The 26,827-nt window shown below is 37.9% G+C and overlaps 3 protein-coding genes across 3 annotated transcripts; 2 read left to right on the top strand and 1 right to left on the bottom strand.

Annotated features, from left to right (window-relative positions):
• Positions 1 to 472: 472 nt before the first annotated feature.
• Positions 473 to 3,104, bottom strand: LOC128242230 (uncharacterized). Its single transcript, XM_052959317.1, has one exon. It carries the CDS (start codon positions 3,023 to 3,025, stop codon positions 518 to 520), a length of 2,508 nt encoding a protein of 835 aa, XP_052815277.1. The 5' UTR covers positions 3,026 to 3,104; the 3' UTR covers positions 473 to 517.
• A 4,684-nt stretch (positions 3,105 to 7,788) lies between these two features.
• LOC128244120 (uncharacterized) lies at positions 7,789 to 8,648 on the top strand. Its single transcript, XM_052962136.1, has 2 exons — positions 7,789 to 8,341; positions 8,581 to 8,648. The coding sequence occupies exons 1-2, from the start codon at positions 7,789 to 7,791 to the stop codon at positions 8,646 to 8,648; spliced, it is 621 nt and encodes a 206-aa protein (XP_052818096.1).
• A 7,919-nt stretch (positions 8,649 to 16,567) lies between these two features.
• On the top strand, positions 16,568 to 25,179 carry LOC128242146 (uncharacterized). Its single transcript, XM_052959212.1, has 2 exons — positions 16,568 to 16,718; positions 17,531 to 25,179. The coding sequence occupies exon 2, from the start codon at positions 17,590 to 17,592 to the stop codon at positions 20,098 to 20,100; it is 2,511 nt and encodes an 836-aa protein (XP_052815172.1). The 5' UTR covers positions 16,568 to 16,718; positions 17,531 to 17,589; the 3' UTR covers positions 20,101 to 25,179.
• Positions 25,180 to 26,827: the final 1,648 nt, after the last annotated feature.

Raw genomic sequence — 26,827 nt, 5'->3', positions numbered from 1 at the left:
TAAATGGATGCATATCCGGCAATAGGATGGAACCATAAATTGTTGTACGTGAATGCTTACTTTCCCAGGTATCTAACATTAGCTGATTGACACAAAAATGGGTTAAACCGGATATGAAAAGAAGTAGTTCTTCGGAGTTTGCGGTCTTAAGACTATCTGTGCATGCGCAGATAGTCGAAAATTAGCATGGTAATAGGGATTTCTATGGTCTATAGAATGACTATGAATTAATAGTTACGGTCTGCTGTATGGTATGTGACCACATGTCTTTTTGGTCTTCTGGTAAATATATGTTCTGTTCTGATAATATTATATGTTCTGTTCTGTTATTTTAATAACAAGTACAATGTCCTAAATCCATTCGAGAGTTACATATTTGTCAAATAATTTATATATTTTAATAAATTTTAATAATTCTTTTTGTGACAAGTTAATTCTATAATAGTGCGACCATGTTATAATAAATGATTAAACACAAATGTGATTTATTGTAATATTCTCATCATTGTTTGATATACTATGATCTAGTAAACTCCAACTCTGTTTCCGTTTTGGTTCTCCAGTACCGAACGATCGTCTGCTCAATCCTTGATTCCTCTAGCTGTTTCTTTACAACTTCGCTTCCATCTGTCAACAGAACCTCGAGCACACGCGGTAATGCGCCAACTGTTACCATAAATAGAACATGCATCACTTCCGGTCCTTGCTCATAGGAAGAGCCGGACTTAAATTTCGACGTGATAATTAGAGTCAATGCCACAAGAATTATTATGAAGGTCAGTTGAAATATCAGTTTCAACAGTTGAATGTGTACCGGTCTGTGTTTTCTAACTAAATACTCAAATAGTTCCTTTGGAATTCCATGAACGCTGTTAACTTGGCGTGTGTGTCTTGCAACTTCAGAGGAAGATTTGATTTTCTCTAAACTGTTCTTGAAAACTTCAATAAGCGTATTATTAATTCGGATACTCCGAATGTTAGGCGCTCGGACGTTTGAGATGACAAGATGACCATCTTGGTAGCTCACGTGGTTGACATGGGTGTCTAGGTCCAAGGAACGCTCGACCCCAGTGGAAAGTAGTTCCAAATAAGTTTCACCAAAACCTTTTACGAGATGCACGACGTAGTAAAAAAGGACGATGAAGAAAAACAAATAACCAAACGAAGCTGAGGGCATGAACACAACGGCAACGAGGCAGTAGATTATGATTTCCGAAAAGAAGACGAAACTTTCAAGAAATATTAAGCTTACTGAATACGCAAACAAGATGAATGTGGCAAATATCACGAATATGACAAGAGGCCAAAACAATGGTTTTCGCAGAAGAACGTTAAGTCGGTGGTAGTATGATATCTGTGCCATTACAGATGCCGTTGCGCCCTTAATCACGATGATACTGAAGCTTACAAATGGTATCGCGAAATACACTAAACAAGCTATTGTCTCCAAAAGGCACCCAAGAGTTAACAGGGGAAGACACAATGCCAATTTGCATTTGGAAAAATGCCATAATGTCTTATATCGCTCTTTCATGAGATTAATAAATCTTTTCCAAAATGTGTTGGTAAACAGCATGTAGAAACGACCCTTACAAATCGCCGCAGCCCTATTATAACCCGGCGTAGTTTCATGGTTTACCATTCCAATATGGAGAATTTCGTCCACGCCGAGAAAAAGTGGAGACCAACCACGACGGGTCGGCATTCCATTTTCCACAATTTGTATCAAACTTCTCGGAAACACAAGAAGAATAGTGCCCAATATGTAATAAATTAATGCCATTCCAACTGGGCCGCCGAAAGCTGGTACAAACGACTTAATTCTGTTTTCTGTGGTATTTCCAAGTATCGCTAAGAAACCAAGCCCTATTCCACGCTCGGCGAAATCAGAAACTGTGATTTTCAGTTTGTCTTTTCCAATTCCATCGGAGTACATCAAAATCTTGATATATATCACAAAAGGTACGAGCAACACTGAAATAAATCTTCGAAGTCTGGAAACACCCAAAGGGTATTGATGCCTAACTCCTCGGCAACAGCTACTTATCACGCCAAAAAAGGTTACGGGCGGTTTTCCATCGAGAAACACCCAGTCTGATTCCCAAGACGGTCCAGAAGATAGCGGGACGTCCAGTTCCGCTATCATGTCATTATCAAACGATTCAACGATCTCTCCTTTGGTTAGGCCGTCACAAATTTCAAACAACAAGATTGGGAAATATAACAAAAGTAGTACACCTAATATATAAGGTCCGTAAACACAAAGGTCCCACTTTGCGAATTGCTTGTTACAGCCGTGGACGGCAAACTCGTTATTGGTGTAGTCGAACCAAACCTCACAACACTCGAAATTGATGAGAGGTGCTGGGAAGTTAAAGTAGAGTGCTGCGAAATACGTCCATGATTGTTTCATCTCCCTGTTTTCAACTAAGTAACAAAAGTAATTGGTTTCATACTTGTATACGTCATAATCTGTCGCATTCGCGACAAGACTACGTAAAGCATTCGTCAAATGGATCATGCTTTCGTTCTGTCCAAAATGTATGGAACACGTTTGGTTGGCCGTTAGCAATGGATGAAGTAGGATAAAATCCATGCCATACGTTTTCGCGTCCAACAGACCAAAGCTCAAAATTCCATGGTCAATATTTAGAGTCAAGTACGGATAATGACCTTTCTGGGTATCGTAAGTCCAAAACCATAATCTCGGTTTGAAAAGAGTGTCGTTGTATGTTATATTGAGTCTTGTCGACATGTTGCGTGTGAAACCTAAATTGAATCGAACAAACTTCGGTTCCATCTGTTGTACACGATTTTCGAAGTATTTTTGACTGTTCGGATTCAGAGTAAAATTACATAATTCAGGACTGATGGTTTTGTTAGTAATTTTCGCTCCATCAAGGTATGCAGTATCTTCTCTTGCAATATGCATGAATGCACTGTTAACCACATCACTGCCTTTGACTGTTTCTCCCAGCCCAAGAAATGTTCCAATAAACAACAGAATGACGCACCGTATATCCATTTTGCGATTTTAGGGGCTAATTTGCACAGCTGGTTCTCCGAATGTTGATAGTTTTATCTCGTATGAAAATAATCCTGGAGTTTAATCAGCTGTATATGTAAGTTATACCCTGAAAAACACATTTAAGTGGGTGAGAAAAAAACGCTCATAATATTTAAAACGCAAAGTAACGATGTAAGGCATTGCATCAATAATAAAATGTCAACTGTGTTTCCAAAAGGTTAAGCATCAGAAAAGAATCAGTTTTGCTTATATAGTCTACAACAAGTAATACCATTCAATATGCAAATTCGACTAGTCAATCAATTACTGCCGTATATATTTTGCACATGGGTGATTAAGAGCGCGGAACATTTTACTTGTAAATCTTCCGCTTTCGGTAGAAACAATGAAACCAACCTCCTAACCATATTTCTCACGTTCCCACGAGTCTTTTTTCTTTCCGAATACACATCATTTATATATATTTTTTCATTGCATACAGATAACAGTTAAATTTGACATTGCCCACATGTTGCACTCCCTCACGTTGTTAGTCCGGGCTACGTATGGGTGTTAAGGAGGAGGGTGTCCATCAGGATTTTGTGTTTATTTGGCAATATTTTCTATTCAAAACTACATATAAAACACGTCTAATATGTAACTTTGTCCATTTTAAAACAAAACAAAACAATAATGTCATGTGCAGGTGGGGTCATGCCTGGTGCATGTGAGATTATGCCTGGTGTGTGAGAGGTCATGCCTGGTGTGTGTTAGGTCATGCCTGGTGTGTGTGTGAGGTCATGCCTGGTGTGTGTAAGGTTATGCCTGGTGTGTGAGAGGTCATGCCTGGTGTATGTGAGGTCATGCCTGGTGTGTGAGAGGTCATGCCTGGTGTGTGTGTCAGGTCATGCCTGGTGTATGTGAGGTCATGCATTGTGTGTGAAAGGTCATACCTAGTGTGAAAGAGTTCATGCCAGGTGTATGTGAGGTCATCCCTGATGTGTGAGAGGTCATGCCAGGTGTAAGTGAGGTCATGCCAGGTGTGTGAGAGGTCATGCTTGGTGTGTGAGAGGTCATGCCTGGTGTGTGAGAGGGCTTGCCAGGTGTATGTGAGGTCATGCTTGGTGTGTGAGAGGTCATGTCTGGTGTGTGAGAGGTCATGCCAGGTGTTTGTAAGGTCATGATTGATGTGTGAATGGTCATGCCAGGTGTATGTGAGGTCATGCCTGGTGTGTGAGAGGTCATGCCAGGTGTATGTAAGGTCATGCTTGGTATGTGAGAGGTCATGTCTGGTGTATGTAAGGTCATGCCTGTTGTTTGAGAGGTCATGCCTGGTCTATGTAAGGTCATGCCTGTTGTATGTACCCTCATGCCTCGTGTATATAAGGCAATGCCAGGTGAATATGCGGTCATGTCAGGTGTATTTAAGGTCATGCCTAGTGTGTGAGAGGTCATGCCTGGTGTATGTGAGGTCATGCCTGGTGTGTGTGAGGTCATGCCTGGTGTATGTACCCTCATACCTCGTGTATAAAAGGCAATGCCAGGTGAATGTGTGGTCATGTCCGATGTATGTGATACCATGCCAGATGGAAATGTGGCCATGTCAGGGTATGTGAGGCCATGACAGATGTAAATGAGGCCATGTCAGGTGTGTGTGAGGACATGCCTGGTGTAAATGAGGCCATGTCAGGTGTATGTGAGGCCATACTTGGTGTAAATGAGGCCATGTCAGGTGTATGTAAGGACATCCCAGGTGTAAATGAGGCCATGCAAGGTGAATGTGAGGTCATGTAAGGTGTATGTGAGGACAAGCCAGATGTAAATGAGCCATGTCAGGTGTATGAGAGGCCATGCCTGGTGTATGTGAGGCCATGTCAGATGTATGTGAGGCCATGTCAGATGTATGTGAGGCCAAGCCAGGTGTAAATGAGGCCATGTCAGGTGTATGTGAGGCCATTCCAGGTGTATAAGAGGCCATGGCAGATGTATGTGACGCCATGCCGGGTGTAAATGAGGCCATGTCTTGTGTATGTGAGGCCATGTAAGGTGTATGTAAGGCCATGACAGGTGTATGTGAGGCCATGTAAGGTGTAAAAGAGGCCATGTCAGGTGTATGTGAGGCCATGTAAGGTGTATGTGAGGCCATGACAGGTGAATGTGAGGCCATGCAAGGTGTATATGAGGCCATGCCTTGTGTATGTGAGGCCATGCCTTATGTATGTGAGGCCATGCCTTATGTATGTGAGGCCATTGAGGTGTATGTGAGGCCATGCCTTGTTAATGTGAAGCCATGCCTTGTGTATGTGAGGCCATGCCTGGTGTATATGAGGCCATGCCTGGTGCATGTGAGGCTATGCCTGTTGTATGTGAGGCCATGCCTGGTGTATGTTAGGCCATGCCTGGTGTATGTGAGACAATGCCTGGTGTATGTGAGACCTAGCCTGGTGTATGTGAGACCATCCTGGTGTATGTGAGGCCATTCAAGGTGTATGTCAGGCCATTCGAGGTGTATGTGAGGTCATTCGAGGTGTATGTGAAGTGTATTTGTGGTGTATATAAGGTGTATGTGAGGTCATGCCTTTTGTATGTGAGGCCTTGCCTGATGTATGTGAGGGGTATGTGAGGTGTATGTGTGGTCATTCCTCGTGTATGTAAGGCCTTTCCTTGTGTATGTGAGGCCATTGGTGGTTTATGTGAAGTCAAGCCTGGTGTATGTGAGGTGTTTGTGAGATCATGCCTGGTGAATGTGAGGTGTTTGTGAGGTGTTTGTGACGTCATGCCTGGTGTAAGTGAGGTGTATGTGAGGTCATGCCTCGTGTATGTGAGGCCATTCCTTGTGTATGTGAGGCCATGCCTTGTGTATGTGAGGCCATTCGAGGTGTATTTGAGATGCATGTGAGGTCATGCCTTGTGTTTAAGAGGTCATGCCTGGTGTATGTGAGGTGTATGTGAGGTGTATGTGACGTCATGCCTGGTGTATGTGAGGTGTATGTGAGGTGTATGTGAGGTGTATGTGAGGTGTATGTGAGGTGTATGTGAGGTCGTGCCTCGTGTATGTAAGGCCATTCCTTGTGTGTGTGAGGCCATGCCTTGTGTATGTGAGGCCATTCCTGTTTTATGTGAGGCTATGCCTGATGTATGTGAGGTGTATTTGAGGTGTATGTGAGGTGTATTCGAAGTGTATGTGAGGTCATGCCTGGTGTATATAAGGTGTATGTGAGGTGTATGTGAGGTCATGCCTGGTGTAGGTGAGGTGTATGTGAGGTGTATGTGAGGTCGTGCCTCGTGTATGTAAGGCCACCTTGTGTGTGTGAGGCCATGCCTTGTGTATGTGAGGCCATTCCTGTTTTATGTGAGGCTATGCCTGATGTATGTGAGGTGTATTTGATGTGTATGTGAGGTGTATGCGAAGTGTATGTGAGGTCATGCCTGGTGTATATGAGGTGTATGCGAGGTGTATGTGGGGTGTATGTGAGGTCATGCCTGGTGTATGTGAGGTGTATGTGAGGTCGTGCCTCGTGAATGTAAGGCCATTCCTGGTTTATGTGAGGCTATGCCTGATGTATGTGAGGTGTATTTGAGGTGTATGTGAGGTGTATTCGAAGTGTATGTGAGGTCATGCCTGGTGTATGTGAGGTGTATGTGAGGTGTATGTGAGGTCATGCCTGGTGTATATGAGGTGTATGCGAGGTGTATGTGAGGTGTATGTGAGGTCGTGCCTCGTCTATGTATGGCCATTCCTCGTCTATGTATGGCCATTCCTTGTGTATGTGAGGCCATTCCTTGTGTATGTTAGGCCATTCGAGGAGTATGTGAGGTCATTCCTTGTGTATGTGAGGTCATGCCTGGTGTATGTGAGGCCATGCCTGATGTATGTGAAGTGTATGTGAGGTGTATGTTAGGTCATGCCTGGTGTATGTAAGGTCATGCCTTTTGCATGTGAGGCCATGGCTAATGTATGTGAGGTGTATGTGAGGTGTATGCGAGATCATGCCTGGTGTATGTTAGGTCATGCCTGGTGTATGTGAGGTATATGTGAGGTATATGCGAGGTGTATGTGATGTGTATGTGAGGTCATGCCTCGTGTATGTGAAGCCATGACTCGTGTATGTGAAGCCATGCCTTGTGTTTGTGAGGCCATGCCTCATGTATGTGAGCCCATGCCTCGTGCTTGTGAGGCCATGCCTTGTGTATGGAGGCCATGTCTCGTGTATGTGAGGCCATGCCTTGTGTATGTGAGGCCATTCGAGGTGTATGTGAGGTGTATGTGAGGTCATGCCTAGTGTATATGAGGTGTATGTGAGGCCATGCCTGGTGTATGTGAGGTATATGTGAGGTGTATGTTGGGTGTATGTGAGGGCGTGCCTGGTGTATGTGAGGCCATGCCTGGTGTTTTTGAGGCCATGCCTGGTGTATGTGAGGCCATTCCTCGTGAATACAAGTTCATGCCATGTGTATGTGAGGCCATGCCCTGCGTATGTGTGTCCATTCCACGTGAATATGAGGCCATGTCTGGTGTATGTGATGCCATGCCTTGAGTATGTGAGTCCATGCCTGGTATAAATGAGGCCATGCCAGGTGTATGTGAGGCCGTGCCTTGTATATGTGAGGCCATGCCATGTGTATGTGAGACCATTTCATGTGTATGTGAGGCCATGCCTTTTGTATGTGAGTCCATTCCACGTGAATATGAGGCCATGCCTGTTGTATGTGAGGCTATGTCCAATGTATGTGAGGTCATGTAAGGTATATATGAGGCCATGCCTGGTGTATGTGAAGCTATGTCTGGTGTATATGAGGCCATGCCTGGTGTATGTGAGGGCATGCCTGGTGTATGTGAGGCCATGCCTGGTGCATGTGAGGCTATGTCTGGTGTATATGAGGCCATGCCTGGTGTATGTGAGGCCATGCCTGGTGTATGTGAGGCCATGCCTGGTGCATGTGAGGCCATGCCTGGTGTATATGAGGCCATGCCTGGTGCATGTGAGGCAATGCCTGTTGTATGTGAGGCCATGCCTGGTGCATATGAGGTTATGCCTGGTGTATTTGAGGCCATGCCTGGTGTATGTGAAGCCATGCCTGGTGTATGTGAGGCCATGCCTGGTGTATGTGAGGCCATGCCTGGTGCATTTGAGGCTATGCCTGGTGTATGTGATTCCATGCCTGGTGTATATGAGGCCATGCCTGGTGCATGTGAGGCTATGCCTGTTGTTTGTGAGGCCATGCCTGGTGCATGTGAGGTTATGCCTGGTGTATTTGAGGCCATGCCTGGTGTATGTGAGGCCATGCCTGGTGTATGTGAGGCCATGCCTGGTGCATGTGAGGCTATGTCAGGTGAGAACGATTGTCTATTTTGGTCTGATATAGCCCATTAAGATGTACACTGTCAGTATATTTTCACTGATATTGACACTTATAGGTTTACTTGGACACTTTTAGGGGAGGGCGCGGACGCGTTCTGCCCTCTGCGCCTGGATCTGCTTGTTTTAACCCTATTCATATTATGAACAATGCATCAATAAATTATTGTTTATAGTTTCCTTTAGTTCTGCATCCTGTTTTACGACTTTCAGGCTTGATTCAGAAGAAACACATACAATATAAAGATGAACAGCTTGAAGAAATTGTAATTATCATTTGAATTTTTCAATTGGCATAGTTTTATTTCCAAGTTATACATTTCTTCCTTGTTCAGGAAACATAATTAGCATTAATTATGCGAATATTGACATCCATAATGATGGGACCAGGGAGGAACAAAACATGTGAATTATACATGTATATTGTTCCCAGGCGCAACATTGTTACTGCTTTATTTTCTTTTTAATAATAATTTCCGTAATTGCAAAATGTTGAAAAGTTGCCTTGTTTAAATAATAAGACAATAGAAAACTCAAAGCGGATGATTCATAAAAAGAAACTGCTCATAGATATGTAAAAAGTACTTAGTTTCCTGCTTTACATGAGCAATGGAACATAATCATATTAATAAAGGGCATTTTTGAATTCTCATTTGTCGAAAGTTACATTGAATGTTGTTGTTCTCTCATTTCTTCAGCTATGTGATTATAACGGTATCAACAATGCGAAATATTGAGATTAAAACGAGCAATTCTGCTTTATCTAAAATACTTGTAACACGTTGTCAAGTACAATGTTCAATAAATAGCGTGCGGTATAAGTGAATAACGTTTATTCCCGCGGTAGTTATAGAACAGTCACCGCCCATTCTACTTATTGCCATCTTGATAATATATCATGTGATTTAAAGCTACACTCTCCCAGATTTAACGTTTTTACAACTTTTTTTTGTCTTGGAATGAGCAAGTTTTTGTGTCAATATCTGCAAACCAGTGATAAAAGACTGCTGACAAAATATAACAATACAGATTTTAATATTTCAGTTCGAAAATTAATGTTTTATGGCTTAAACCGTTACTAACGGTTTAAGAAAAATGCATTAAACATCAGTTTTTGAACTTAAATATTAAAATCTGTGTTGTTATATAAATCTGCGATCTTTTTTGTTTTGTCAGCAGTCTTATATAACTGATTTCCATGGTTTTTCGTAAAAATTGGCTCGTTCCAAGACAAACAATTAAATAGTTGTTAAACGTTCAATCTGTGAGTGTGCAGCTATAACGCGGAGACGAAAACATATTGATTCAGCTTAATATTCTGAGAACAACCTGGAAAAAACTCTAACAGAAACACGCAACACAGTCATTGATAATTTGAAGCAAAGAAGGAAAATATGCTAAAAGATCCCTATCTAATTGTTCCTGTACGTATAATTCGGTCTTAAGAATTATACAGGTTGTCACCTTTATGCCTGAAAATATTTATGGTCCACTTCATGCCTAAGCTAGTATATATAGTATAAATATGTATATAAACATATATATAGTTGAAGTTTAGGCATAAGGTAGACTATATTTATTTTCAGGTAATACAGATTTTATACCGTCCTCTTTCGTGTAATTCTCATCTGATACCATGATTTGGTTAGTCAAAGGTATTGTTATTCTTTTCCGAGTGCAGATCGTTTTGGAGATAGATCAGCACATTTAATGATGCACTCTTATTCCCAAATAAGATTAACTACACTTAATAGTATTGTTTGAATATTCCAAAAGTGATGAATAAATGTCGAAAACAAAGGTTCTTATGAAGGATATCGAGTTTAATTTGCAAGAACATAAAACACAGTAATTCTACCTTATGACACTATAGTAGACCACAGTAAATCTTTTAGCATTCACCAATCATTTAATATTTTTACGCTTTCTGCTAATTCATGGTTACAATCTTGTTATCAGTAGTTAATATTTTCCATAAATGCAGTATTTAGTAAGAAGTTTAAGGTTTATCTGTCAAACTTTATGTGAGTTATACATGGGTATGTTTTGATTTTGAACAAGAGTGTCACTTTAAGAAAATAGTTACTGGTTCATTCTGGTATTTTTATGAACTCAGGTTCGTTGCAAATTTGGTAAATCTATGGCACACTTTAATAACGATGAAAAGGCGTCGATTGATTTTCCTTATCCTTGTATGTGTACTATAACATGTACTGCATGAATTTTTACAAATAACATTTCCACGGAAATGTAATATAAATCTGCCATTTAAACCTCCAAGTTATGTATTATGATAAAATCCCAGGGTTTCAAATCTTGGGAAAATTTATACGGGAACTAGCGATGCTGGTTCTCGAGCCTGGCTTTCAGAGCCAACGCTCGTACGTGTGGTCGTTCATGGTATGAGATCTGTCTTTCCTTCTGGCTCTATGAGCCACTATCGTACATGTGTATGTGGTCGCACATGTTTCGAGATCTATAAAATCTTGATTACTTTCTTACCTCCCTTTCCCAAACTTTCTCTTACCTTTACATCCCCTCTTTTCCCCTTAAAACTCAAAACATTTCTTTTGTGCTTTCAACCTCTCAACTTCCGCATCTTATCTCCTTCTTCCTCGGACACATTCGCCTCTATCTCACCCATTCCTCCAATATATACTTACCACATTATTTCCCCCTTCTCGTTCTCCTCTCTCTCATTTCCCTCCCAACTCATATCTCTCTCTCCTATCTTTCTGCACTCCTCTCCCCACTCTTTCTTCCTCTTCTCTTTCTCTCCTCTCTGTCTCCCCTCCCCTTTCTTTCCTCTCTTCCTTCCCCTGCTCTTTCTCCCCACCCCTTTCTATCCTATATCCCCCTCTCCCACTCTTTCTCCCCCTCTTTCTCTCCTCGCTTTCCTCCCTTCCTCATTTCCCCCTATTTCTCTTCTGTCTTTGTCCCCCCTTTTTTTCTTTTATCTTCTTTCCCTGTTCAATATTTCTCTTTCTCCCATTTTCTCGCCCTTCTCTTTCTTATCCCTTTCCCGTATATAAATATATATAACAATTTATCTTTAAAACATAATTTCAAAGCGCGGAAAAACATTTTATTTCATACATATTGTAAAGGTTGTACACGCATATAGACAAAATTTTAATACCCAATAAATGTGTCCAAAGGTTTGTAATAACGGTATAAGACATACGTTTTTGTATCTTGATGTTTCCATTTTCTTTAATCAGTTTACACAATTGTTTGTTTGTAAAGGGCTTTTTATCAAACAAATTGTATAGTTTTATTTTACAATAATAATTTGGCCTGTCCATTTTGACCACGTGATCCGCCATGGTACAACATTGAGACCTATCCCAAAATGACGTCACGCGACGTCGACTAACCGTGTCTCCCTTACTATATAACCGCCAATATGTTTTGAGGTTCATATCAAAATGACTCGTCTTATACGTGTTATAGTACATGGATTTGGACAAACAATCGACGCATTTTAATTGTTTTTTGTGTGTGCCATAGATATACAAGATTTGGGATGAACGTGGGTTCTAAAATTGTACAGAATGAACCAGTAAACATTTTCTTAAATGTGCAAATCTATCTGCAAAACGTGCGATCTGCACTCGGAAAACGATTATAATACCCTTCGTTGACCAAAACAAGGTATCGGATGAGATTTACACTAAGAGAACGGTATAAAATTTAAAGAAGAAAGTGCATTGAGTAAGTCGGTAAGCCTATTCAGAACGTGTATTGTTTTCACGAGATATTTTAACACAAACATGCTTTTCATCTAAAACAAGCGTCATCGTAAACAAGCAATTGCTCTTCATTCGGTGCACATGGTCCTTTCAAATATAATCGTTTTAACATATTGAAAACAATGTTTATATTCATCGAATCGAGGATGTTTTATACCCAAACAATGAACCAGGTTACCTGGACGCACCTGACATTACTGCCCTTGTTGTATATTTCTTAAAACTGAAATATAAAGGGATACAGGAATGTATCATAGTTCAATTCTTTATATCAGAAATAGCAGTCTGTGTTGCTTGCTAATCTTATCCGATTAAACGAAAAGATTTAAAAAATGGTCTTTAAAATGGTGGTTACTGTACACTGGCTGGCCATGAAAACAATCATTAAAATTGTTTCATGCAAAGTGAACTGACTGCTTACATGTCTTTGGCAGTCATTTTTGAGAGTTAACTATCTTGCTGGTCGTTCGAATTAACTTTTTTCCTCAACCTGTTTCAAAACTATAAAACCTATCTCTTCCTTCAATGTAAACAAAACATTCCGCCGAAAGGAATAGAAATGAGACCTGAGCAGTAGGAAATTGTAATATCTTGGCAAATGATAGACTTTCTCAAAAGGGAGAGGGGTTTACCGTGAGATTGTGAGAGTGGCCAGAAGTAATTGAAGAGCAAAATTGTTGAAACAAATATCATCCAGACCTGAAAAACGTCGATTAAGATTTCTTGGATTTACAAGGAGAAAAGTAAGAAAGGCACTAACTATAACTACTATTTACTGGTGTAACCAGAAATTACAATATTGCCTAAATAGTAACATTCGGCCTGTTATTGTCAAGCACTTTGAAAAATGAAAACAGCATTACCTGTATGACTTGGCCTTCTCGGAGCACTGACATTGATATTGTCGAAAAAGAGTTTCGTACAATAAAAATCAAATTTGTAAGGAAGCTGTACCCTATACAAAGCCTGTATGCCTCCGTTTCACGAAGAAATTGACAAGTAATAGTCATTAGAGGCCATATTACAAAATATTTACCAGCTTTTTTATGTTCAGTATTATAAAAAAGGTGTTTGTTTTTGCAGCCATTTCGAAGTCTCACTTATGGCGAGCTATGTAATATATCACAGTCCTGGGCCCCTGTATCACATAGCAGCGTTTGCACTGCGATTGCACGGCGTTGTTAAATTTCCCAGAGCGCATTGAGCTCGCTGGAAAACAATGTTGTTGTTTTTCATGAACATGGTGATTTCACGGCGTTCTCACGGCGACCTTGACGTTTCTTTGGAGTTCCATGGCGTTCTACTGTGTTCCTACGGAGTTCTAGTTGGCCATTGTCAGCGCTCTCATGGCGCTCTCACGGCGCCACCACTGCGTGCATCGAGATGTCACGGCGCGCGCACTGCACGTGCACTTTACTTTCACGGCGCTCAAAGTGCGCTGTCGGCGTGTTATTTTGCACTGCCTACAAAAAAGATATCTCAATCAGTTCTTCCGTTTCCTCTCGAACAATTTGAGACTATGCTGCCGCCGTCTGCCTTCGTCTAGCCATATGCGAACCCGAGCCTCCTACGCCATGGGGCCCTTCGTGTAAGAATGAGAACCAAGCGTCAGCATCATCCTGGATCTGCTGGACCGGCATATTGGCAAGCAGAAGCCCTGCTTGCTGTTACACACCAGTCATGGTGAATGTTTATTTGCATATATGTACTCTATACATTATTGGTTTGGTTCATTTTCATGCAAACGCCGATTGACGCGGTAGAAGCGCATTGGGAGCACAATAATCACCATAGCGGCTCCGTACAATCGTTTTTAGATGGCAGTTATTAAAAAAACCTCATTAAGCGCCGTAGACGCGCGATAGTGACGCAGTGTCATCTCAGAAAACGCCGAACGATCGCCGGGCAAGCGCCACCGAGAACCAATTGCGTTCGCACTGCGACCTCTGTGCGCGCCTGTGGCGATCCTGTGGCGTTGTAGAAGACCCTGGTGCTGGTACATTGATCTCACGCCGGTCCCACTGAGCTCTGATCAGAACACCGCGCCATCGCTCGGTGTTCTATGTGATCCCACTGCGTTCATTGTCAATTCCACTGCGTGCAGATCGGCGTTCTTGTTTATTCTTGAACGCCGTGGGAACGCGGTTTTAGTGTGACAAGGGTTTAAAGTGGACCACATTTTATTTATTTATTAAGGGGACAGTTAATAAAAATGTTTGAACGGATCTTCTTTATAAACTGTATATTTTCCCTAATAGCATTAGCAGAGCTCATTTATTGTGTGGACAAACCTTTATAAACTGTATATTTTCCCTAATAGCATTAGCAGAGCTCATTTATTGTGTGGACAAACCTTTATAAACTGTATATTTTCCCTAATAGCATTAGCAGGGCTCATTTATTGTGTGGACAAACTGTTAAAAAAATGTAGAATTTTTTCTATGTTTTACCAATTTCTCTTCCTATAGAAATACCAAGTTTATAAAGCAAACCAAAACGGGATTGCTGAGGTTGATGGTTGAGAAGTTTCCGAATTGGAATCTCAACAAGGGGTCCTGGCCATGATCTTCCATGATAAAGTGGAAAAGGATTTTCCTCAGTAATTTGTGTCCAACAACGTTTTGTTTCATGTGGGAAAGTGGCCAGTCATTTGCGAATTGTGAGACCAAAAATAAATACTGGTACATGGACAAATGGCCTTTGTTAGTGCCCTAAAGGCGCTCAACCAACATTATACCTAAAACAAAGAAACCCATCTGCCACAGACTGGTTTCTTAGAACCCGTTTTCAGAACGAGTTGTTTTAACTGTCATCAACTGTTTGCTTGAATGATTTCGATTTACTGTTCATCGTTAATGATTATACATTGTAATAGCTTCTGATTTGAGCATGAACTCTCATTCGTTGACCTAAATGTGACAGTGACAAACATTATGGCCAAGTAATTTAGATTGGACCTGGCATGTAGCCTCTATTCGAAAGTGTTCATAAATTGTGTACAAGATTTAGCGTAGTGACCATCATGTGCTGTTTGACCTCATGTGGCACAGATTAAATGTTTACCTAGATTTCATAGTGAACAAGATTTTATGGAAATGAACATCAAAGTTTAACCACGTTTCATAAAGATTGTGTCAACATGTGGTCTTAGGTGTTCACAAGCTTTTTAATGTTTCGGCCTTACGACCTCTTTTATAAACACTTGTGACCCCGATTCGAACTCGACGACGTAGATGTCATAGAGAATAATATTTTGACGATGTTTAATGAACTTGTTTTTATCTTTTGACCTAAATTTCAAACTAAGATTGGCCTATGACCAATCGTTTCACGATCTGGTGCGAATTTCCCCTTGGTTTTACAATTACAAATATTCTGACCAACTTCCATGTAGTGGCACAGATATGGCCACTAGTGTGTTGACAAGCTCACTGGAATCGAACGTTACATAGACCTAGATGTCCATGCTAATGACGTGAGCTATCAAGATGGCCACCACGTTATTTCAACTGTTCAAGCACCCGACATCCGTAGCAATCGTGTCGTCAACACGCACATTGGCGCTCTGCTAAACTTGGTTCCCCGCTGCATTTTTTAAAATGTCAAAATTGTTATGCAGACGACATTGTCTAAATTGTCAATTTTAAGCAGCATTTATAGTGTCCATTATGTTTTCTTTATTGTTATTTGTATTAGGTGTTAAACATTATAAAACATTATAATACAAATGAATAACACATTTGTAGGGATCATAAACCGAATGCCTCATGTTGATTTTAACGCTTATAATTAATTTAAAATGTATTAGACAGAGTTTAAATAAATTCATATCATTTTTTACAATCGAAACACAAACATGTATGCAAAAATGAAATAAACGTTTAACGGAGTAATATTTCAAAATACCTCTATATGTATAAAGATATAAAATTCATGTACACTAAGTCTTTAAAACAATCTAACATCAAATGATCTTTTAATGCTGCGCTCTCACAGATTGAACGTTTTGACAACTTTCTTTATTTTGGTCTTGGAACGAGCCAATTTATTCGAAAATGCATGTTAACCATTCGTATAAGACTGCTAACAAAAAATAGTCACAGATTTTCCTATTTAAGTTAAAAATATGATGTTTTATGTTTTTTTGCTCATTCCAAGACAAAATATAAAAAAAGTTCTAAAAACGGTAAATCTGTGAGAGTGCAGCTTCAAAAAGCTAAAAAGAGAAATTGAAATTGGAATGCCATAGAGCATAATGAGTGAACAGGCGGATCCCTTCCATAAAGTTTAAACGGTTTTACATCTTCAACATCAATTTACATCGAAACGTGAGACGTTGTCGGAATAGTTTGTAAAATGAAGTACGCTATATTTTGTAACTTCCTCATTGCTTTAATAAACATTTATATAAAATCAACCAGACGATAAACTTAGATGTCGAACTGTAATACTAGACGAATATTTTGTTCGGTGAATTTTCGGGTGTTATTTTTTATGTAACTTCATATCCAAAGCGGAAGAGCGCATTTGAAATCTTCCCAATGTGCTCTAAACCTCCGTACCTGTTGGACATCAAAGTGTTCTATCATGGAATAAATGGTATGTATGTCTGCAATTAATAGTATAAGTTAAAATGTTAAACTGTTCAACTAAATCAAATGACGAGTAAAGTAATATTAAAAGGTTTTGTCTTTCTTGTATTTAGAAAAAAGATGTAATTTACTAAAAGCATTAACGTATTTATGTATTATACCAGGCTTGGCTTTGACTCTCATATCCCCAGCTAGTAAGTAATCAACAAACGACCATGATAAGTTTGTATATGGGATTTATTTAATGCCGTAACAATAATATACATCATTTGTATAAACAAGGTAAATGTTGATTATTTATCTGGCGGCCTTTTTTCCAACTGATTTACAATTTACTAGTGAAATAAATACAAATTTAATCTAGCTATACAGATGACATTTTATAATCAATTTAGTCCTTAAAGGTGCACTCTCACAGATTGAACGTTTTGACAACTTTTTTTTTCCTTGGAACGAAACAGATTTGCGAAAATCCATGGAAAACAGTTATATAACACTGCTGACAAAAAAAGAACGCTTATTTTAATATTTAAGTTCAAAAATTGATGTTTTATGCATTTTTCTAAACGGAAACACGAAAATTTACGATCTAATTTTTTTGCCAGCAATCCTATATAATTGGTTTGCAGAAATTTACGCAAAAAAATTGCTCTTTCCAAGACAATTTTATTTTTTTTAAATATAAAAATGGTATAACTGTGAGAGTGCAGCTTTAACCTCGTACTTATCGTTTTCTATATTTTTAGAGGTTTTGTTCGGATTGTACTCAGAACGTTAAGCTAAATCAATGTCAGGATTTTTTTCTCTCTCTTTATATAGCATGTTGACCAAAGATCACTTGGGAAAGCGCTGCACAAGTTGGCCGCAAAAATTACGAAATGGAAAATCGTGGCGTGATATTGTTGCTGATTGGAACGCTGCATTGCCTGGAATTGGTAACTGAAGGCCACGTGATAATTAACAGATCTACATTCAATATTAAAGGAGCGGATATTACAAAGCCTGGAGAAAGGACGAGAAATAACACACCAATCAATCCTGAACTATGTAATTTTAATTTAACCATGGACAGTTTGAAATTCTTCGACAGTCGATTACAGCTGATGGAACCGGACTTTGTTGCATTTCGAATATATATCACCAACACTTACGACAAAGATTCAGAAGTCAATATAACTTACGAACACACGCTGTTTGAACCGAGGTTATGGTTTTGGACCTATGATACCCCGAAAGGGCATTTCCCGTACTTATATCTGAACATTGACTACGGAATATTGAGCTTTGGTCTATTGGACGCGAAAACATTTGAAGTGAAACGAGTCGTTCTGAATCCAATGCTAAAGGATAACCAATCGTGTTTAATACATTTTGGAAAGAACGACAGCATGGAACAATTGACGAATGCTTTACAAGATCTTGTCGTGAATGTGGTAGAGCATGACGTATACAAGTATGAAACCAACTACTTTTGTTACTTAGTTGAAAACCAGGACATCATGGAAAAATCATGGAAGTATTTCGCAGCTCTTTATTTCAATTTTCCATTACCTCTCGTCCACTTCGAGTGTTGTGAGGTATGGTTTCATTACTCAGAGAACAAGTTTGTTTCCAAAGGCTGCAACAAGCCATTCCCAAAGTGGGACCTCTGTTATTACGGGCCTTATATATTAGGCGTGCTACTTCTTTTATATTTTCCCATTATTCTGTTTAAAACTTGTGACGCCCTTACCAAAGAAGAGATTGTTGAATCCTTCGACTATGATATGGTAGCGGAGCTGGACGTTCCGCTGTCCCCAGGGCCGACTTGGGAATTCGATTGGGTGTTTCTCAATGGAAAACCGCCCTTGACCTTTTGGAGTGTGATAACCTGCTGTTTTGGAGGAGTTGTGCATCAATACCCCGTTTGCGCCACAAGACTTCGCAGGTTTATTGCTGTGTTGCTAACACCGTTTGTAATATATATCAAGATTTTGATGTACTCTGATGGCATCGGAAAAGATAAACTGAAAATAAAAGTGTCCAACTTCGCCGAGCGTGGAATGCCACTTGGTTATTTAGCGATGCTTGGGAATAGCACAGAAGACAGAATGAAGTCTTTTGCGCCAGCATTCGGCGGACCGGTTGGAATGGCATGTATTTATTACATACTGAGTGTGGTTCTTATTGTGTTTCCGCGAAGTTTGAAACAAATTGTGGAAAATGGAATGCCGACTCGTCGTAATTGGTCGCCACTCTTTTTTGGCGTGGACGAAATTCTCCATATGGGAATGGTAAGCACAGAAACTGAGCCGGGATATAACAGGGCCGCGGCGATTTGTAAGGGCCGTTTCTACATGCTGTTCACCGGAACATTCTGGAAAAGATTATCTCATCTTCAGAAAAGGCGATACCAGAAAATAAGGCGATTTTCAAAGTGCATGTTCGCGTTGTGTCTTCCCCTGCTTACACTTGCTTGCCTCTTGGAGACAATAGCTTGTTTAGTGTATTTCGCGATACCATTTGTTAGCTTTAGTGTCATCATGATCAAAGGGGCATCGACATCAGTAATGACACAACGGTTATACTACCACCGCCTAAACGCTCTTCTTCGGATACGATTGTTTTGGGTCATTGGGTCGCTGCTTGTGTTTGTCACATTTATCATGTTCGCGTACTCACTAAGCTTGATATTTCTCGAAAGCAGTGTCTTTATCTCGAAGATAATTATCTACTGCTTCGTGGCCGTGGTCTTTATGCCATCAGCTTCTTTCGGATACCTGTTTTTCTTCGTCGTCCTTCTATACTACATTGTTCATCTCGTTAAGGGCTTTGGCGAAGTCTATTTGGAACTACTTTCCACTGGAATCGAACGTTCCTTAGACCTAGACGCCCATGTTAATCACGTGAGCTACCAAGATGGTCACCTTCTTATCTCAAACGTCCGAGCGCCTAACATCCGGAGCATCCGTGTCAATAACACGCATATTGATGTTCCACAGAACAGCTTAGAGAAAATAAAAGCTACCTCTGACGTGGCTAGACACACACGCCAAGTCAACAGCGTTCATGGAATTCCAAAGGAACTATTTGAGTACTTAGTTAAAAAACACAGACCTGTTCACATTCAACTATTGAAACTGATATTCCAATTGACCTTTATAGTAACTCTCGTGGCCTTGACATTGAGTATAACGTCAAAATTTAATTCGAGTTCGTCTTCAGAGGAAGGTCCGGAAGTGATGCATATTCTATTTATGGTAACAGTTGGTGCATTACCGCGCGTGCTCGAGGTTTTGTTGACAGATGGAAGCGAGGTTGTGAAAAAACAATTGGAAGAAACAAGAGTTGAGCAGACGATCGTTCGGTACTGGAGAACCAAAGCGGATACAGACTTGGAGTTATCTTGATCGCAGATAATCCTTTCATGACGATAATATTTCAATATATCACATCTATGTTATTATATATAATTTCACAAGGTCACAATACTCAAGAATGCACGCACGCACACATGCGCGCGCGCACGCACGCTCGCACGCACGCACACACACACACACAATTATATTACTTTGTAATATTTAAAGTTTTACTATCACAAAACTATGACGCTGACTAGAACTTAAAAACCCGTAAAACTAACATATGACCTTTATTATGTGTTTGATATTTGATAACCATGTTAAGTTCGTAGTTAGGTTACACGCGATTAAATAGACACCGTGGTGTGAGTATCGGATTAAGTGGCACCAGCGTAACAATTATTAAATAAACTAAGATTATTCGAATTTTGAATAACCAAGTCAGTTGCACACAGTTTGCATCCTCGAAGTATCATGTTTTCAAAGGTTCAATGTTAAGTGAAGAGATATGATAATTAAATAAAAAAACACAATTCAAATGAACGCGTTCGTTCTGGTGTATAATTTATAGTTGTTAATATATTGTCCAGTTGTTAATCTATTGTCTAGCAATGTTCTACTAATGTGTTATAATGTATAGTTGTTTATCTATTGTTCAGCAATGTTCTAATAATACGTTTTGATGTATAGTTGTTTATCTATTGTCCAGCAATGTTCTAATAATATGTTATAATGTATAGTTGTTTATCTATTGTCTAGCAATGTTCTACTAATGTGTTGTAATGTATAGTTGTTTATCTATTGTCCAGCAATGTTCTAATAATATGTTATAATGTATAGTTGTTTATCTATTGTCCAGCAATGTTCTAATAATATGTTATAATGTATAGTTGTTTATCTATTGTCCAGCAATGTTCTACTAATGTGTTGTATAATGAATAGTTGTCTGTCTATTGTCCAGCAATGTTCTAGTAATGTGTTGTATAATGTATAGCTGTATGTCTATTGTCCAGCAATGTTCTAGTAATGTGTTGTATAATGAATAGTTGTCTGTCTATTGTCCAACAATGATCTAGTAATGTGTTGTATAATGTATAGTTGTCTGTCTATTGTCCAGCAATGTTCTAGTAACGTGTTGTATAATGTATAGTTGTCTGTCTATTGTCCAGCAATGTTCTAGTAATGTGTTGTATAGTGAATAGTTCTTTGTCTATTGTCCAGCAATGTTCTAGTAATGTGTTGTATAATGAATAGTTGTTTATCTATTGTTCAGCAATGTTCTACTAATGTGTTGTATAATGAATAGTTGTCTGTCTTTTGTCCAACAATGATCTAGTAATGTGTTGTATAATGAATAGTTGTTTGTCTATTGTCCAGCAATGTTCTAATAATATGTTATAATGTATAGTTGTTTATCTATTGTCTAGCAATGTTCTAATAATATGTTATAATGTATAGTTGTTTATCTATTGTCCAGCAATGTTCTAATAATATGTTATAATGTATAGTTGTTTATCTATTGTCCAGCAATGTTCTACTAATGTGTTGTATAATGAATAGTTGTCTGTCTATTGTCCAGCAATGTTCTAGTAATGTGTTGTATAATGAATAGTTGTTTGTCTATTGTCCAGCAATGTTCTACTAATGTGTTGTATAATGTATAGTTGTCTGTCTATTGTCCAGCAATGTTCTAGTAATGTGTTGTATAATGAATAGTTGTTTGTCTATTGTCCAGCAATGTTCTAATAATATGTTATAATGTATAGTTGTTTATCTATTGTCTAGCAATGTTCTAATAATATGTTATAATGTATAGTTGTTTATCTATTGTCCAGCAATGTTCTAATAATATGTTATAATGTATAGTTGTTTATCTATTGTCCAGCAATGTTCTACTAATGTGTTGTATAATGAATAGTTGTCTGTCTATTGTCCAGCAATGTTCTAGTAATGTGTTGTATAATGAATAGTTGTTTGTCTATTGTCCAGCAATGTTCTACTAATGTGTTGTATAATGTATAGTTGTCTGTCTATTGTCCAGCAATGTTCTAGTAATGTGTTGTATAATGAATAGTTGTCTGTCTATTGTCCAACAATGATCTAGTAATGTGTTGTATAATGTATAGTTGTCTGTCTATTGTCCAGCAATGTTCTAGTAACGTGTTGTATAATGTATAGTTGTCTGTCTATTGTCCAGCAATGTTCTAGTAATGTGTTGTATAGTGAATAGTTCTTTGTCTATTGTCCAGCAATGTTCTAGTAATGTGTTGTATAATGAATAGTTGTTTATCTATTGTTCAGCAATGTTCTACTAATGTGTTGTATAATGAATAGTTGTCTGTCTTTTGTCCAACAATGATCTAGTAATGTGTTGTATAATGAATAGTTGTTTGTCTATTGTCCAGCAATGTTCTAATAATATGTTATAATGTATAGTTGTTTATCTATTGTCTAGCAATGTTCTAATAATATGTTATAATGTATAGTTGTTTATCTATTGTCCAGCAATGTTCTAATAATATGTTATAATGTATAGTTGTTTATCTATTGTCCAGCAATGTTCTACTAATGTGTTGTATAATGAATAGTTGTCTGTCTATTGTCCAGCAATGTTCTAGTAATGTGTTGTATAATGAATAGTTGTTTGTCTATTGTCCAGCAATGTTCTACTAATGTGTTGTATAATGTATAGTTGTCTGTCTATTGTCCAGCAATGTTCTAGTAATGTGTTGTATAATGAATAGTTGTCTGTCTATTGTCCAACAATGATCTAGTAATGTGTTGTATAATGTATAGTTGTCTGTCTATTGTCCAGCAATGTTCTAGTAACGTGTTGTATAATGTATAGTTGTCTGTCTATTGTCCAGCAATGTTCTAGTAATGTGTTGTATAGTGAATAGTTCTTTGTCTATTGTCCAGCAATGTTCTAGTAATGTGTTGTATAATGAATAGTTGTTTATCTATTGTTCAGCAATGTTCTACTAATGTGTTGTATAATGAATAGTTGTCTGTCTTTTGTCCAACAATGATCTAGTAATGTGTTGTATAATGAATAGTTGTTTGTCTATTGTCCAGCAATGTTCTAATAATATGTTATAATGTATAGTTGTTTATCTATTGTCCAGCAATGTTCTAATAATATGTTATAATGTATAGTTGTTTATCTATTGTCCAGCAATGTTCTAATAATATGTTATAATGTATAGTTGTTTATCTATTGTCCAGCAATGTTCTACTAATGTGTTGTATAATGAATAGTTGTCTGTCTATTGTCCAGCAATGTTCTAGTAATGTGTTGTATAATGAATAGTTGTTTGTCTATTGTCCAGCAATGTTCTACTAATGTGTTGTATAATGTATAGTTGTCTGTCTATTGTCCAGCAATGTTCTACGAATGTGTTGTATAATGTATAGTTGTTTGTCTATTGTCTAGCAATGTTCTAATAATATGTTATAATGTATAGTTGTTTATCTATTGTCCAGCAATGTTCTACTAATGTGTTGTATAATGAATAGTTGTCTGTCTATTGTCCAGCAATGTTCTAGTAATGTGTTGTATAATGAATAGTTGTCTGTCTATTGTCCAACAATGATTTAGTAATGTGTTGTATAATGAATAGTTGTTTGTCTATTGTCCAGCAATGTTCTAGTAATGTGTTGTATAATGAATAGCTGTTTGTCTATTGTTCAGCAATGTTCTACTAATGTGTTGTATAATGAATAGTTGTTTGTCTATTGTCCAACAATGATCTAGTAATGTGTTGTATAATGAATAGTTGTTTATCTATTGTTCAGCAATGTTCTACTAGTGTGTTGTATAATGAATAGTTGTCTGTATATTGTCCAACAATGATCTAGTAATGTGTTGTATAATGAATAGTTGTTTATCTATTGTTCAGCAATGTTCTACTAATGTGTTGTATAGTGAATAGTTCTTTGTCTATTGTCCAGCAATGTTCTAGTAATGTGTTGTATAATGAATAGTTGTTTATCTATTGTTCAGCAATGTTCTACTAATGTGTTGTATAATGAATAGTTGTCTGTCTTTTGTCCAACAATGATCTAGTAATGTGTTGTATAATGAATAGTTGTTTGTCTATTGTCCAACAATGTTCTAGTAATGTGTTGTATAATGAATAGTTGTTTGTCTATTGTCCAGCAATGTTCTAGTAATGTGTTGTATAATGAATAGTTGTTTGTCTATTGTCCTGCAATGTTCTAGTAATGTGTTGTATAATGAATAGTTGTTTGTCTATTGTCCTGCAATGTTCTATTAATGTGTTGTATAATGAATAGTTGTTTGTCTATTGTCCAGCAATGTTCTAGTAATGTGTTGTATAATGAATAGTTGTTTGTCTATTGTCCTGCAATGTTCTAGTAATGTGTTGTATAATGAATAGTTGTTTGTCTATTGTCCAGCAATGTTCTAGTAATGTGTTGTATAATGAATAGTTGTTTGTCTATTGTCCTGCAATGTTCTAGTAATGTATTGTATAATGAATAGTTGTTTGTCTATTGTCCTGCAATGTTCTAGTAATGTGTTGTATAATGAATAGTTGTTTGTCTATTGTCCAGCAATGTTATAGTAATGTGTTGTATAATGAATAGTTGTTTGTCTATTGTCCAGCAATGTTCTAGTAATGTGTTGTATAATGAATAGTTGTTTGTCTTACTTACTTACTTACTGATGTATCACATCACTTACGACACATGTATCCTTCGCATTTTTGCGTATTTTTCCTATTTGAAATTTACTCACTTTTTCTAGCTTCGGTATACATTTCTGTACTAATCAAGTGACTTCCACGTGCTAAATATACACACTATAAACTGGGAAACCATTATGAGCTATTCTTAAAAGGGTAAACTCAGCTGAGACAGCGACAAAATATTACTTTAATCATGCAAAGGGATGTATTATCGGCCGTATACTAGCCCATATTGAAAATGCTATGCTTGTTTTGAGAAAATACTGTATTTGCCGATGTTTGGACCATCTAGTGTCTAGTCTCTTTAAGCCATGCTTTTTTGCGGAGCATGCACGTTATAGTTTGTTAAAAAGCACATTTTTCTTTTTATGCAAGAGTCTTGATTGAAGAACAATATATCAATAAATAAAGTATGATATATGCTCTTTATTTCCTCTGATCGAGATACATATATTAATTAACATATAAATATATAAATGCATATGTTAACAAAATAAACGAAAAGAAATATGTCATGATAAGTACATGTGAAGATATACTAATGATACGATCAGATATACATTTGCAAGCAGAAAAACAACACAATATGACAAAATGTGCATTTGTAAAGAATATGTTTATATCAAAAAAGAGAGAAAAATGCATATGTGAACAAGCATAAATGTTACATTATCACGATAAACTGTTGTGCAAGCAGGGACTCGAAACAGGTTTACAGACATTATTACAATGAAATGAGGTTAAAAAGGAACATTTACGATATCTACTTATTGTAACATTTGTATTGGTATTATCATACAGCAAACAAATTCTTACATAAATATGCAATCAATAAAATATCACTTGCGATAAAAAGAATCATAAGAGTCATCATCGAAATCTTGCTAACTTATGTTTACATGCTAATTGAAATTGAAATGTATTTTCAAGATAGTTAAGCATTTGTAGACAAAGTGAATTGCTATTCTCAAGAAATGTTTGTGTACCTTCTTATCTATGAAAGCTAAATGTTTTTTTCCAATCAAATATTGCAACTTTGCCTCCTCATTTCCAAACGAAATCAACGAACATATCTCGTGAGGAAAGTTTTCTGAAAGCGTATTTTTAAAATTATTTCTAATATCAGACGATAAATTGCATGAAAATAGAACATGCTTTACGTCATTATTTATAATAACGCCACACGCGTGACATAACATAACTGACTTATTTTCGTATATGCTAGGTTCAATCCAAAGTTTACTAACTTCAAGAGCATGTCGCCTTGATTGAAAATCGTTTGCACAAGTCCATATAATGGCCGGTTCGATTCTTGTATGTAGGAGCATGAAGCGACAAAAAGTTGCGTCACTTTGAACTCTTAGTTTCCAATCGTCTAATTCCGTATTATACACTAACATTTTGCATTTACGTTTCCACATTGACTTTTTAGGAAACATTCCTGTTTGTATATATCTAATAATAAAATCAGATAACTTGTATTTTGACAAAATTCTTATAATGTCAGGAACAAATCCTTTTTGAATACACTTATCAGTTCTGCAAGAAAATAAGGCTAGTCTTTTATTGAAGATCTGTTTTGTAAGCACCGTTGTCGGCATATTGCACAGCCGTTCGAGGAACATAAGCTTCTTTAAATTTATTTCGCTTTCTATACGTTTCCAGCCTAACATCGCTAAACAGATATCGGTTCGTGTTCGAATGGGAAATCGTTGAATAGTTTTTGCCGCCATTCGTATAAAACGTTCTAATTGCATGCAGTTTGATTTTGTTAGATTGTTCCAGAGTTCTGCTCCGAAAAGAAGTTTTGGTATACAAATTTTTGACACTAACGATGCTGATGTAAGGGGATTGATGTGAAACGTTCCGATGTTGATTGATAGTAGGGAATAGAACGATGATTCTGCTTTCTTGCACGCTACCGATATTTTATCATTGCCTGTCATTTTGTCGTTTAGTTGTATACCTACATGTCTTATTGTATCAGTGCGTTCAATTTTGTTTGGCCCTAGATAGAAATTAATGTTCGTTTTATTTTTGGCAGTGTCACCGAAAACCATTACAAA

This window comes from Mya arenaria, chromosome 8, assembly GCF_026914265.1.
Source record: "Mya arenaria isolate MELC-2E11 chromosome 8, ASM2691426v1".
Classification (NCBI taxonomy): Eukaryota; Metazoa; Mollusca; class Bivalvia; order Myida; family Myidae; genus Mya; species Mya arenaria.
The sequence above is the reverse complement of the archived record's forward strand: the minus strand, read 5'-3'. Positions and strand labels throughout refer to the sequence as shown.

Coding starts and splice junctions, on each gene's coding strand:
- LOC128242230 (XM_052959317.1), bottom strand. CDS start 3,025: ATGGATATACGGTGCGTCATTCTGTTGTTTATTGGAACATTTCTTGGG.
- LOC128244120 (XM_052962136.1), top strand. CDS start 7,789: ATGTCTGGTGTATATGAGGCCATGCCTGGTGTATGTGAGGGCATGCCT. Junction 8,342..8,580: donor TGCATGTGAGGCTATGTCAG/GTGAGAACGATT, acceptor TACGACTTTCAG/GCTTGATTCAGAAGAAACAC.
- LOC128242146 (XM_052959212.1), top strand. CDS start 17,590: ATGGAAAATCGTGGCGTGATATTGTTGCTGATTGGAACGCTGCATTGC.